Genomic DNA, 16,039 nt, shown 5'->3' with positions numbered 1-16,039 from the left:
TAAATCCTTAAAAATGATTAATTAGTATCATAAATTCTATGTTGCATTTTTCTTATTAAAAAATCTATGTTTCAATCTGTTGTTCTTACATGTGGTTTTATTTATCGTATTTTGTCGAACTCTCTTTTGGATTTTCTTGTATTTCCCTGCAAATTTTTGAAAAAGATAGAATTTTTTTGTGGAAATACCCATTATATCCGAATTTGAAATAAGAGATTAATGTAGTTTCCGAAATTTCGTCGATTTCGAGTCATTCCTAAATCGGAATGGATTTTTGCATTACGATTTTTTTGGAACGAAAATTGGAACCCATCTTGTACATCTGAACAAAATTGGAAATTTTCCGAAAAAGTCACTTCTAATCAATTCCGTCCAATTTCCACCCCTATTATTAGGTATCTTAAAATAAAAAATTCATGAGTAATATACGTCCATTAGTTAAATGAGTAAAATTGTTTGAAAAACAAATCTCAAAAAATACATATAAACTTGAAAGATTGAAATTAAACTCAAAACATTTAGAATAATGTAATTCTTTTATTGATGGAATAATGTAAATATTGGAACTTTCATTATTTCTAATAATTAATATTGAGTAATATTAATTAAATTATATAAAGATTAATTTTATTTATTTACTTGATCATAATTATGAAGTAAAATGAATGAAAATTGTCTTGATTAAATGATTAAAGTTCAAAAGATGTGCGCTCGATGTGATCGAGTGATAGGACTAGTTTGGGTTTAGGTGTCCACAAATATTACTTTTGGGGACATTTAGTAATTAGTCAAATTAGTTGACCCAAAATCTAAATAATAAAATATTTGGCCCAAACCAAATATTTAATTAATTGGCTCATCACCAATTAATTTTCCTACGTTTTGAACTCGGTAAAAAGAACAGACACAACATTTTGCTTCTTCTTCCAACCATTGCAATCCTCTATGGAATTTAATCGGCAATTAAGAAATAGTTCTTCACATTGTTCTTTTTCTTCGTCAAAGTTCCGTTCGTTGTTCAAGTTTACCGTGGGTCGAATATTCGTGCAAATATATTTGACAACCGATCGTTATACCTTGGGAGACTACTGGGAAGAGACTGTGCACCGTTGACAACCCGAAAATATTATCTTAAGAGAATTGCTTTGGCAAGCCTCAATCGTTGTTTGTGTTTTTGACAGTTTTTTCGTTTACGCATTTTCTTATTAATTAAACCAAGAGTAAATTGACAAAAGCAGGATCTTCTTTCAATTTGAATACCTAAGAAAACTACTCCCCCTATTCCACAATAACTGTCTCTTTTTAAAATTATTTTTGTTCCATATTACCTGCCACTTTACATTTTCAATACTGCATTAATTATATAATTATCAATTTTACCTTTATTAACTATCTCCAGACATTTTAGTATAAGAATATATATTTTCTAAAATTAAACAATATTTATTGGCATTAATCTTTTAAAATTTGCCACCATTCTTTCTTCTTCACCTCTCATTTATTTCATCTATCTATCTAATCAAGAAACTACTGCACCTTCTCTCAGAAAATGGGGATTTTAGACTCCCTCTCTACTCCAAAGCCAATCAATTTCCCAAATTCGAGACAAGCCCACCTCCTTACACCTACTCCTTCCCGCAAATTTCGCGTATTTGCTGCCAAAAAATGTAACCTTACTACACCAAACAAAAAACCCGTTTCAAACCAGAGCTCAAAAGCCATAAACATTTTGATAGGAGCTGCTGGAATTACGATAATATCCCTTGTGGGACCCACCCACGCTGCGGAGTTTTCTTCTTCTTCTTCGTTTCTCAACGAACCCTCCAACGCTCTCTCTCTCCCCACCTGGGCTGTTCATGTTTCCAGCGTTGTCGAATGGTAAATTCAATTTTTTTTTTGTTTTTTTTTTTTTTGTTTTTATAATGTAGTGTAATTGTTTTAATAAATTTAATATTTATTTTATTTTCGCTGTTTGTTAAATAAAAGGGCTACTGCGATGGGTTTGGTATGGCAGTATGGGGAGAAATCTGGTTATGAATCTTGGAAAGGTCTCTCTTGGGGAATGGTGAATTCTCTTTCCCCTTTTCTTTTTTTTTTTTCTTTTTTTTTTCTTTTTTTTTTTCGTTTTTTTTTTTCTTGTTATGCTATTGTATGTACAATTTATTTGCATTTCGACTACAATTTTAATTACAACCACCTCCCTCAACTACGAATTTTCTTATATGTCTACCTTTACGGTGTCAAATTAATTAGTGGAATCTTCTAGATTATGTGGAATATTCTCCGAATTGACCCCGTTTTACCCCCATTCAAGCGCCACATTTTGAAACAAGATGATCGTAAGATGTGTTTCTTGGCTTGTAAATATCAGATTGTGGTGCATCAAAAACTGAAGTTTTGCTTAAAACGAGTACAAACTAGATAACATTCCACGGAATCTGGAAGATTATGTCGAATTTTGACACCATAATGGTGGACGTGTAAGAAGATTCATAGTTGAGGGGAATGATTATAATTACCCAAACACGAGAGGTTTTTTTTTCGTAATTTGACCTTATCTCGGGGTTGGCCGTAATTTAGTCTCCGAATTTTAATTTTTTTTTTTTAATTTTTTGTCACTAGAGTTTGGTATTATAAGTTCCATTAGTGATTTTTTCAAAAAAAAAAACAAATGTAGGTAATTTTGAAAATTTTTAGAAAAATAAATATCCGACTGCTACTATGCTTGAATAAAAAAAAAAAGAAAATAAGTTCGATGATATCGATTAAGTAATAACTACTTGGTAAATTTAGTGTCTATAAGTTGACATGCTAAACCTGTTTGTGCAGGTGCCCCTGCTAGGTGGAGCGCTTTGTGCATGTACGTGGCATTTCTTTTACAACTCCGAGTCTCTTGAGGTACGTACGACAACAATCTTTTTCAGTTATCGGCCGTAACAAAAAATGTTTTCGATTAAAAATATTCTTGCATTTAATTTGAATGTAGTGTTGTATACATATGTGTTCTGCTATATGTTTTATCGAGCATTTTAGTTTTGATGGTTTCACCGATATAATATAAAAATGCTTCTTAAAGCTACAACATCATTATTGATTTCATCTTGTAATTTTTGCTGAAATATCGAACAAGTTTCTCCTTAGCGTCAGTAACTTGAGCCAAAAGTAACTAGAGTGACGTAAAGGAACAAACCTTAGATAAAAGAATTGGTAAAGAAATCTCTTGAGTTGTTACACGGACGATTCAATAGCTAATATCTGCAACAAACCCCGACTTCTGGATTGGATCCAAATATTAGGCCTCGTTTGGTTTGAAGGATTTGAGGGAGGGATTTCAAATCCATAATAAATCCACTGAGGCTGCATTTGAATGGAGGGATTTGAGGGAGTGATTACAAATCCATAGCTCTCGTTTTTAGTTGCTTTTTGAGCATTTGTGGTGGATTTCAAATCCCTTAATCCAAACGCAGCCTTAGTGGCTCTCTCACCCTTTTTTCCCTTTGAATGCATCCACAGAAGACCTCATTCAATGTATATAGTAAATTTATTACCGATTTGTTATCTGGTCTTGTAGGTCTAGGGATTTTTAATTTTGATTTTGGATGAATACGGATCGTTGCTTGGCTACATGCTCGTAAATAAATGTCCGTGAATGAATGAATAATTGATAAGCAATTTCAGATTGGAGAAAGAATGAATAATTGAATGCTGGGAATCATATGTAGCTCATTCACTCGTAAATCGTAACGCATTGAGCTGCTTAGGCTGAATCCATCTTACTGCCAATTAATTATTATGAGAATGGCTACGTAATTAGTACTACATTTGTTTTTCATATTCTTAATAAATACTTTTTTGCTATATATAAGTTATAACCATATAATGTTTTTATCGAACGTACACCTTTATATATATATATATATATATATATATATATATATATATATATATATATATATTTATAAATAATAATTCGTAATTGCTTCTCTTATTATGTAAAGGTCTTGGTGGCTCTCCAAGCAGCTTTGACTTTAATCGGCAATGCAACAATGTGCATTGCTGCCTACCGCATCTACGTTTCTTCACAGAAACGCTCCGAGAACTCGTGAAGTATTTCGAGCTAATTTTGGGATTTATTGATCCAGTTAATGATCTTTCTTTTGTTCGTCGAAGGTGAAAAGAGAATCTGATGATGTAATTATTTTGTTGTTGTTGTTCTTCTTCTTTATATTCACCGAGGCACAGAAACAGTTTTCTAAACAAGCCCGTTTTCTGATCGAGAAAGTGTGTTCGGAACTTTTACAAGCTGCTGCTGCACCCTGCACTACATCATGACCGGTGAGGTGGCGAATCAATTGGTTTGACTTAATTACGCTCTCAATTAATTAATTACTATAATGTTTAAAAAAAACACCAAGAATATAATTAATTATATATATATATTATTCACATATATGTTTATACTTTAATTATTCTTGTTCTTGCTTATCATCATCACTAGTTTGAATATTCTTGTGTTCTTCTATGGTTTTTGGTAAGTCAATAATGTTTATTATTCCTTGTTGGACCAAAGTTTGCACTTATGATACATACTTTGACTAATTTGGTTGATGTATATTTTCTCAACTGGTCCATAACTCACCACTTTTACATAATATATAGCTTCTGCCTATATATATATATATATATATATATATATATATATATATATATATATATATATATATATATATATATATATATATATATATATATATATGTAATGATGGAGGGTTTTGACTAACACCTGGAATTGAAACTAATGGTAACTCGAGTTGTATTAATGATGATCGAGAAACTGCGACCGATCGAAATGAATTGTAATTAAACTCTTTAAGTTGCTTAAACAAGTTTGATAAGTACGTCAAAAATCAGGATGTGATTAAACCTCTATAAATTAATACAGTCTAGACTTGTAAAAAAAAGATTAATTTAGTGAAATATTAAATTGTCGAACTAATAATTTAATAAGTTTTTTTCTGAGTCGGACCAGAAGAAACTATTATTTAAACGAAGTTATTAATTTATCGAGATTCTGCTGTAAATAATTGAATCGGTGGGTACTTGTCTCTTTCACATCTAATTTTAGATATGAGCTGATGATATTATGAATTATGATTCCAGCCAAACAATTTGACCTTATGCATTTTTGCTTTTAAGAGGCATGCAGTTAATTAGTTGCCAAAACTATGTGCAATTAATGGATTCTTTGTATTATTTGAGCAAGTGCCTGCATCGGTTTTCTAGCTGACTTTTATTATACGTTGGAAGTCTTATTCGCGTGCATTCATTAGGAATTGAATCTCTATGAATTTTCCGATTGGTCAACTATGAGTCGTTCGCTTTAACCATTGAATAACCAAATTTCGACTCAAATGAAACGAAATCTTTATGCTGAATCGATACAATTAATAAGGTGGAGTCACTGAAAGAAAATCGATTCAAATCCTGGATTTTTGTATAGGGAGAGATCACTAACTTTTCATTATTTCGTAGATTCATTCATGCACCTAATTGGGGTGTAGGTCAAGTCGCAATCGATTGCTGTGAACACTTGTTATTTGTGAGGTGTGACAAGTGGTATTAGAATCAAAGTAACAGGTTCGATTCCCACTGGAAATTTTCTTTCATACGTAATTAAAAACAAAAAGAAGTTTTGGGGTTTCAAGTTTCCTATTCGATTTTCTCTATTCCATTTTGTACTTCACTCCGAACGTAAGTTTTCATACGATAAATATGTGTTACGTTGTAAGATGTTTTATGATATGAAAGTTATCTTGTGATGGAGATATGTGATTTCTCTAATTTTGAAGTGTCTATGTAAATAAAGTTTGGCAATTTTGATTCCGCGTCAATAATCAACTGATACGATCACAAGTTCTAGCGAAATTCAACCGAACATGCTAAATTTGAAGAAAATCACTACATGTAAAAATCGAAACAGGAAAACTTAGACAACTAAATCCTTAACTAGGCTAACTTACAGAACCAAAATTCCGATTCGTCGTCTCACCAAAACTGCATGGTTTTACAGTGTCCATGCATGTAAATTTGTAATATACCATCATGCTGTATTTAATTCTTTTACAAAACAGAGTAAATTAATTTATTAAAAACAAAGTTTATTATTGACACAACTGCCAGATATTTATAACAATCCATAAGAAACTATTACATTGCATAAAATAGTGCCAAAAAAAAAAAAAAAGTGTTAAAATCCATTATTGAAATTAATCTCTGCTAATTAATTATTACAAGAGTTATGAAAATATTTTCAGAAACTGAGAAATGAGAGCAAGATTCTCTTTGTGGAGGAGATTAGCTTTCTTCCTCAACTTTTCATTCTCTTGTAAAATAATTATATTCTCCATGTATAGCTTCATATTCTTCAATTCCATTTCTTTCCCATTATTATTAATTATGCCTTCCTCTCTTTGCTTCCTTCTGTTTATTAATAAGTAGCATACATGATCATGACAAAGTATATATATAGTTAAAGATATATTATATATATATATAAATCGCTCGTACGTACGTACCTTGCGAGACGGAGAATACGAACCCGGGTTCGCGTTGGTTTTCGTGTAGGGAAATGAGGTTTGTGTACTTGCATCCATTGATCATTGGAACCCATACACATGTTTGCTAGTGTTCTTTTGGTTTCTTGCAAGAACAAGTGATAAGTGTTTTAAGTGCCTATTGGTGGTTTGATGTAATGCAAGATTAAGATACATATATATATGTGTGTATATATATATACTTATAAAATGGGAATAAGTTAAAGAAATTATTATGTGGAAAAATAGTGTTAAATATGCACCCATGTGGTGGGCTGATATGTACATATGAGAGTTTAATTTTCAAGAATTGTAATGATGACACAAAAAATGTCATGATTACTTATATAGAGCTGCTGCCCCCCTCATCTATATGCAATTATGCACCAAAGAAAATAAATTGTTAAATAAAATAATAATATATAGTAATAAGGGATGATGAAAGGTCTCAATTCAACTGCTTTTAATTTCTATATGTAATTAATTATCTTATTTGGCTTCACAATTGAATTTTATACTACTCTACAAGAATTGGGATTTTAAGACTTGTTTGGGGGTTTATTTATTGCATTTAGTCATTAGCAGAGTCGGGATTTTAAGTTCAGGGCCGAATGCATAAAATTAATTCTGAAGTGAAGCATTTAATGCTTGTGTGCATATTTTTTTTGCTATATAAACTAATAGAAATTTGAGAAATGTTGAGGGGGCTACGGTCTCTCTGATCCTATACTGACTCCGCCACTACATCAGTATTCTGTGTTGTTTACTTCAATTGTTACAAACTATCCATTTTATTATTGTATATTTAGATGGTTTTGTGCTAGAAATGTACATCGTGGTATGAATAGTTTTGCTAATATTAATAATACGACGATTTTCTTAACAATTCCATATAACACAAGGTCACTGAACTCAATAACTCACTTTTCTCAATATATATATATATAAAACTCAGATATTCAAAGTTTCTGCTACTAAAAACCAAGGTTGTAAAAATCGGTAATCGGGTCCGAGTCGGTCAGACACCGACTCACGATTAATCGGTGCGGCGGTGATTAATCGGTGATAAATCGGAAATAAATCGGTTTTTAAAATTTAATATAATATATTTGTAGATATTATTTATAAACACTCAAAACATAGATAAAAAATATTTAAACATAGTTATATCTCCATCATGTATATATATTCTAAAACATAATAAAAGTTTAATAATAATAAGATCATATTACATAAATATCCTTATAAAATATAAATAAAAAGGCAATTTTTTTTGAATTTACATACATTCTTGGCATACATCATTAGTTCTTTAAAAATAATAATTAACATAAACAAAATAAAGCATAAACTCTTTTTTTTTATTAAAATCCCAACTTTTATTTTGATTTATAAAAAAAAAAAAAACGGATTTTTGACCGATTTTTTGCCGATTTGACCGCCTCGGACCGCCTCAGACCGCCTCGGACCGCCTCAGACCGCCTCGGACCGCCTCACAGGCAAAAAACCGATTTTTCAAACCTTTACACTAAAATCGTAAAGGTTTTGGACCGCCTCCGCCTCGGCGACCGATTAATCGGCCGCCTCGGCCGATTTTTAGAACACTGCTAAAAACATACAAGTTTATATTCAAACAATCTAAAACCAGTGGTCACCATGTGGATTCGAACCCGTGATATACAACTTGATGCGCATTTTTTTTTGGGTACGTTTACTGATAAAAGATAAAAAAAAATATAATTTGCAAAAATATATAATATATAATTTGTTTCTTTTTTAACTAGATTCAGAAGCTTTCACAAATGTAAAAGAAATCTCAATTCTCTTCTTCATTTTTTTTGCTTTGAGTTTGTGTGTGCATCATGTGGGGGTAGAGAGTGCATGAAATTAAAGCAGTTGATTGGTTCATGACTAATCCAGGATTAGTGATTGGTTTATTGACAATATGATTGATGTAACATAATGACGAAACCTTAATTTTGATTAATTAGTCAATAACTTTAATTAACTATATAGCTCAAAGTTTTGTTATCAACTTCTTTATATCCTTTTCTGTCACTAATGGAAAAGGTGTCTCTCATGAACTGAACAATGGCAAATCCGGTAAGGGTGTTCAAAAATTTATAAAAAAAAATATATTATTATTTTCTTTTTAGTTAATAATAATAATAATAATAATAATAATAATTATTATTATTATTTTATTTTTATTTTTATTTTTATTTTTTCAAGAGATACAGTCAAAGTCAAACGCATCCATAGTTACTTCCTTTGTGACTTGTGAGACGACATATTGGGAACTAAATGTTTTAGGAGAAACAAAATTTTGAGCCGACATATATCAAGCTTTTAATGCAACAACCAAACATGTATATGATGAATTTAGATGGACAGGGACAAATTAAATTATCCGTATTGACACATTCTTGGTATTTCAAGGTTCTTAAATGACATTGGTAGTGCAAGTTTTACTAACTTGATTCGTATTTATTTCATTTGTAGCTTTTTTTTAAAAGAAACTTGTAATTCTCTCAAACACTCTCAAACCCTTTTCAAACTCCCATAAATTAAACGAGTAATTCCTTCAATGATTTGAGGTAAAAGATTAATTCTTTACGCAAATTTAACGTTTTATTGTTGTTTAGTTAATAAACTGCATCGATTAAAAAAGTTTTTCGTTGAATCGAAGAAAAAATTCACCTTTGCTTCGTGCTACGAAGCATGAATTGGGCTCATGCATTTCGTGCTTCATAGCACGAAATGGAAGATTTTTCAAAAAAAAGATAAAAAATTGTGGGTATGTTTCGTGTAGATTTACACAAAACAAAAGCTACAAAGCAGAAGCTTTTGTTTTGTGTAAACCTACACAAAATGGTTCAAATTTTGAAGTGTTTTGTGTGGATTTGCACGAAACAGAAGCTTATGTTTCGTGTATATCTACACGAAGCACACCCTTTTATTTCGTGTAAATCCACACAAAACATACCTATTTTTTTTTATTACTTATTATTATGTATACATTGGACTAATTTGTTTAATATCTTATTTCACACATGACAGGCAAGTCGAAAGCACTCATGCGAGCAGCTGCTTCTGATACCGAGCAGTGAGCACGGGAGCAGATGACTATGGTTCGGTCAAAACTTGTTTTAAAATAAGATCTATTACAAATAATCTCATCATTGGCTACTTATTCATAAAGAGGTTCACACAAAATACTCTTTTACAAAAGACTAAAATAAGTACCGGGGGGCTTAAATAAAAGCGGGTAGAAAATTTCGGAAAACAAAAATTAAAAAAAGTCAATGCCGGAAACCGGCGTAAAAAAAAAGAAAAAAAAAATTAATAAAGAAAAAGTTAAAATTGAATTTTGTGTTCAAAATTGATGAAATTGAAGTTAAATTGGGGTTACAATTAGAAATTGAGTTTAAAGGGCTTGGGTAATTTTGTCATATAAATTAATTTTTATTTATTTATAATACATATTAAAGTGACGAGCTTATTAGCGAAAGTAATATAACCACTGAACCTAGAAAAAAAGATGATTGGTCAGGAGAACTTATGCATAAAACCCCTTAAAAATAGACTCGTGCTATTTCCACCTCCATATTATCGTAATTCACCACCAATATTATATAAAGTATCATACATACCCTGTAAATTTCTAATCTACCGCCTTCCCTTATACTCGCTTAATCCCCCTCCTTTATTCTAAGTTATTTTTTCTTCCTTTTTTGGCAATGAAACCTAAAGAGTAAAACAAGATTCTAACAATCATTCAAGTTGAATCAGTTTCTTGGCACATTGTGCTGAATGAAAAATAACTTATTTTTGAAATTTTAATCCACAAAAACTACAATATCAAAAATCTATGTTTTTTTCTTCTACAAAAGCGTTCTTAATTTATTTTTCCAAGAACGTGAATTCCTGCTATTTTGACATTCGGGTGTTTTTATCTGACGAATGTATCGTTCACATAAGGTGGAGAGGGTAGGATTATGTGGCAAAGATTCTTGTGGGTATATGATAAAACCCCTTGTTCAATTTTGACTTATTGATAAGTCCATTTATTAAATTGTTATTTGTCATAAACCCGATCAACCCAAAATACCTTATATGCCACAATTAATTGTTCTAATAAATTAAACAAAAATTATGTTGATATATTCAAATCATATCCTCAATCTACACCCAAATCTTCTCAAAAAATTATGCCTTCAAATCACACTTCAGATTTTATGCCCAAAATAACGTTCCCAAATCAATTCAAAAAATCTCGTTTTTATTTCTTTTCTTATTTTCAATTTTTTCATAAGAAATTTTTTTTGTTTTAAAAAAAAATTATTTTTCAATTACAAAATTCAATTACAAAAATCCATTATAAACTTATCAAAAATCACTACATGTCTTTGTGTTTGTTTATATAAATTAAACAAACCAAACATTTAAGGGGGAAAAAATGCAGGCCGAGAGAATTGGAAGATGGCCAAGAGAATCAACATATGGATATGTCCAGAACCCCAAAATTGATAAACCCGTCATCCGTACCACCACCACCAACCATGAATGTTCCTTCAGCCACTGCAATTATTTTCGATGCAAGGCCTCCATCGTCATGTGGTGTTGGACCCCCGCTTGAGGGCGGCGCATCTGGCGTTGGAGAGATAGAAGGGGGACCGCCGATAGTGTAGAGGAAAAGGGCTTGTGGTTGTTTGAATGAAAGAGATTAGAGAAGGAGAATCCTCAAGAGAGAAGATGATAAATGTGAACAAGAGAGATGGATAATAAATCAAACGGTGGCTAAGATTACACATATATAAAAAAAAAAAAAAATAGAGTTATTTCTTAGTTAGGGGTATAATAGTGATAATTAATTGTACTTAATTAATAAAAGTTGTTTTACATTTATCTTAAAAATAAGAATTAAAATTGAGTTCATTATAACGACACTTGTGTAATTGGGGGTTTCGTCAAATTTTCCCTAAATACTACATATGTCCAAATAAAGAGTATTTTATTTTTTTATAATCGGGGCGTCTAAAATTAATAGATATGTCCAAATTGTCCCCTTAATTAATTATAATTCCTAGGGCTAATTCCCCTAAAACAAATTGGCTTATTAATTTACACGCACTAATTAGTGAAGATTGAATTATCCATGTACTTGAGTACCATTGTTTATATTGATCCCCAATTAATTATTTGGGGTGACGAAATTGACACTGAATAGTGCCAAATTCAGGTGAAAGGACTACTTTTCATTACGTTACTGACATTTATATTTCAAATATTTACTGCTTTGCTGCCATTTGGGACCTATTTAATTATACGAATTTTCAAATATTTTGTTGTAGCATATGAATTTATTGATCTGAGAGTACTACTACATGTACATGGTTGGTGTTCGTAAAAAACATTGAGTAGTTGTAAGTACATGTATCTCAAAACTTTATTCATTATTATTTAGGGTGCAAATTTACACCGATGGTCTGTTTTAATAGGAAAATCGGATGTCATAGGATGATTGACACGTTGATACTTTAAATAAAAATATAATTAGTATTCTAATAATTGGAAGAAGAAAAAAAAATTAAAGAAAACCCTAGCATAACCCGTAACCCCTCTAACCCTAATTATAATCAGCATAATTTATTAAGAGTTAAGAATTAAGAGTGTCACATGTCAAAAAATTAAAGCAATCCGATTTATATTAAATATCGACTGATCCGCTCGGAATTTAATCTCTTATATTTAAATGGTGGTTTGCATCTCATTACATAAAATTCTATTAGTTCAACTTCTAATTTTCCACTTCACAAAAAAAAAATATATATATATATATCTGAGATTCTTCTATAAAACGAAAAAGAAAAATCATTTGAGATAAATCATCTAGTTGAACTCCTGATACATTTAATCTTCCTCAATTTTTATTAATATTGGTTTTCTGTTATTATAATACTTATAATTATATATATTGAATCTAATTTAAACTAATCTAATTGATATGAGCCATGACTATTAATGTGCCTCGATGCATCTGCGGCAAAGCAAAATTTACAGTACCTAGTTGAAGGATCATAAGTAGGGGTGAAAATTGGACCCAATTTTTCTGATTTTCGTCGATTCTGATTCGAAATTTTCCGATTTAAGAGCAGTATCTTTTAATCCGACTTCCGATTCTTTTTCAAAATTATTTGAATCAAAATCGAAATATATATAAGATTCCGATTTTCGATCGGAGTATAATGATTTTGAAAGTGGTCCTAGCTAATTAATGCATGGAATATCATCATTGATGCATGTGAAGTACGTCAATGCATTAGTGATTAAATCAATTCGGCAGAGTTGCCATTGTGCAATACACTTGATCACAAACCTAATAGAGGAGAGAGAGAGAGAGAGAGAGAGAGAGAGAGAGGAGAGAGATAATTTTTTTGTCTGGTTAGTTCTTAGAGTAAAAGAGTGCGATGTCTAATAAATTGAGCGTGATTTTCTCTGTCAATATTATTTAAATTGCGTTCGTCACACGAGGTCTGCCTAATACAGTCTATCTACATTCTCTAATACGATATGTGGATATTACACGAGAACGAAGTTTATCCAGTGCACATGTATTGTTGCCCCGTTCGTCTGTCAACAAGAAAAAAAAGAAAAGGAACTTATTAAAAATCTCATTTTCTCGTTGACTTTATACAATTACTCTCCATTTTCATAGAGGCATGATCGGTAGTACTAGCTAGTAGTTGTATTAGTAAAACAAGCCATAAGTAGCTAAAGGATTTGATTGATGAGTTATTTTCTTGCTCTTTCTTCAAAATTCCATTGATTATTAGATGAACCCATATATAATATATACGGGGGAAAGTTCACTCTGGATCCCTGAATCATAGGATATACCGTAAACACTCCCCTCAATTGCGAAATACACCATTATTATTTGTATTCCATTTGAATATGTTGACATCGCCTATTGACTTGTTGTCCTCTTTTTTGGACCTTTTTACCCCAATTGTGTAAGGGTTCAAAGTTTACACCTGCCTTATTTTTTTACTTTTATCCTTTCTCATTTTCTTCATTTGAAATTAGTTCATTTTGGTCAATTTTTTTCTTTTAACTTCACTATAATGTCCAACACTAGTTGTTATCATGAGCTCAATTTTATATAACAATCATAACCAAACCACATTAGCAACTTGATACATGTTTTATTTATTTACACCAAGTATCTCAAAATAGGAGGTTAAATCAGGGTAAACATCTCACTCAATGTAAGTCAAACCCCTAATATATTCAAACTCAGTAAATAGGTCTTCATAATGGATTTTAATTACAAAATAAATGATCTGCCATTATAGTCTACATAAAAATATGCTCAACTTAATAAGATATTAAAATAAGCTAAACAATTGCTTAAATAGTAATCCAAGTACTATTTGCTAGATGAGTTATGTTGGAAAAAAATGAAGAAAATAGTGACTTTAATTTGTATTTTTTATTTTGAATGAAATATTTCTAAGAACATAAATTCACATATATTTTCCAACAAAAAGTGGGGGTAAAATTGCAATTGCTCAAGAAAACATTACAAAATTAGTGTCTTTACATTTTTATAAATCTGACCAAAAAATATAGGAAGATATTGGTACGTTTCGTAATTAAGAGGTGTGCATGCAACACAACCCATAGTTCAAGAGTGCAAAGTAAACTTTGCCATATATATATATATATATATATATATATATATATATATATATATATATACACTAATTTTGTTTATTATGTTTGGGTGCTTTACTGTATGTATAAGTTGAAACTGCGATTTCTTGCTATTGATTGAGTATCTTGGAACCCACACAACCATTGCTTGATGAATCGACGAGAACTGACAAGGCAACGGACAAAGTAATAATTATGTATTTATTTATTCATTAATTATTAATTAATAAAAAATATGCTATACTTATATTTTTTTTTTGAGTAAATTCAAGTCCATTACAAGGGGAATGGGGATTCGAACCCTAGACCGTTACTTTAGAACTATTGGTATATTTATTGTGGTACAGTAATATATTAATTACAGTGGTGTAAAAAAATACAACGCCGCTACTATATGCTATAGTTCTAAGTACTTATTACCGTTCGATTGTGGTTACTACTCATTTGGTAAATTTTGTGGTATAAAAATACAATGCCGCTACTATATCCTATAGTAGCGCTAAGGTGCTAATTACCGTATCGACTACAATGGTTACAGATCTTTTGGTGAATTTGATTAGTATGCACTGGAATGGTACGTAGCACGGACACCGAAACGGCGATACGAGGAAATGGCATGTTCCAAAAATGGGGATACGGAAGCTTGATGGAAGTGTATAAATATTAAAAGTATAGGGGTACATAAATATGTTATTTAAATATATATATATATATATATATATATATATATATATATATATATATATATATATATATATATATATATATATATATACACACACACGCTTTTATTTATATATAATTTTTTTTTTATATATTCTCATACAAACATATTCAAAATAAATTATTATTAATTTGCATTTGATCATTAAATGATCATGTAAATAATTATGGAGACAACAAAAATATTTTAATATTTGCAATTCGAACTTGTTTCTAAACTTTTAGAAATTGCAAAATGACCCATGAGGTGTCCGGCGAGTGTCCTCGAGTGTCGGACACGGAACGTGTCCGAAACATGCGGAACATTAAGAAATTGAAGTTTTCGTGAAATATAGCTGGAAAGTGATAATTGGTAAAAGAAAAAAAAAAAAAAAAGTCCTACAATCTATGCCAAAATGACCAAATTTACTTCAAAGGACCAAAAACTGAAACTTAATAGGTTGGCTTAATTCTACTTTGTACCCTTGAAATGTAGCACATAGGCATTTTACATCCTTGAAAGAAATTAATAACATTTTGCACCATCGAAACACAATAAAATATTTAAAGTGCATCATGAATTGAATTTTAAAATTTAATGAAGGAAATTTCATTTTCTAGGGTTCAAAATAATAAATTAAATTTTCGTAATTTGACCATATCTCAGGGCTGGTTGTAATTTACCCTATTTGTATAGATCTACGGTTTAAAATCAGGCAGTGTATTTCACCGGATCGAGCAGCTAGATGTCTCGAACCGTTGGGCCACATACCTAATCTTTCTAGGGCATGGGCCGAATCGTAGGAAGAAAACGCTTACCATCGAAAAACAAATGATTCCCCAATTCAAGCACGCTTAGCAACAAGAACGTATGAAAAAACACAAGTGCATATAGTTATTATATCATGTTTGACATATTTTCCCCAATTCAAACGGCATTTGATCTACACAAATAGAGGATGGAAATAATTAGGTCCATTCCACTTAATTTTGTACCCACTCATCTACTTGCACAATTCAATTGA

At 30.8% G+C, this 16,039-nt stretch overlaps 1 protein-coding gene across 1 annotated transcript; it reads left to right on the top strand.

Moving 5' to 3' along the window:
* Positions 1-1,453: 1,453 nt before the first annotated feature.
* LOC105954475 (YCF49-like protein) lies at positions 1,454-4,466 on the top strand. Its single transcript, XM_088817721.1, has 4 exons — positions 1,454-1,878; positions 1,987-2,065; positions 2,830-2,898; positions 3,999-4,466. Exons 1-4 carry the CDS (start codon positions 1,550-1,552, stop codon positions 4,104-4,106), a joined length of 585 nt encoding a protein of 194 aa, XP_088673847.1. The 5' UTR covers positions 1,454-1,549; the 3' UTR covers positions 4,107-4,466.
* The last annotated feature ends 11,573 nt before the right edge of the window (positions 4,467-16,039 follow it).

This window comes from Erythranthe guttata, chromosome 5 (genome assembly GCF_056151865.1).
Source record: "Erythranthe guttata isolate IM_541 chromosome 5, IM_541, whole genome shotgun sequence".
Taxonomy (NCBI): Eukaryota; Viridiplantae; Streptophyta; class Magnoliopsida; order Lamiales; family Phrymaceae; genus Erythranthe; species Erythranthe guttata.
The sequence above is the reverse complement of the archived record's forward strand: the minus strand, read 5'-3'. Positions and strand labels throughout refer to the sequence as shown.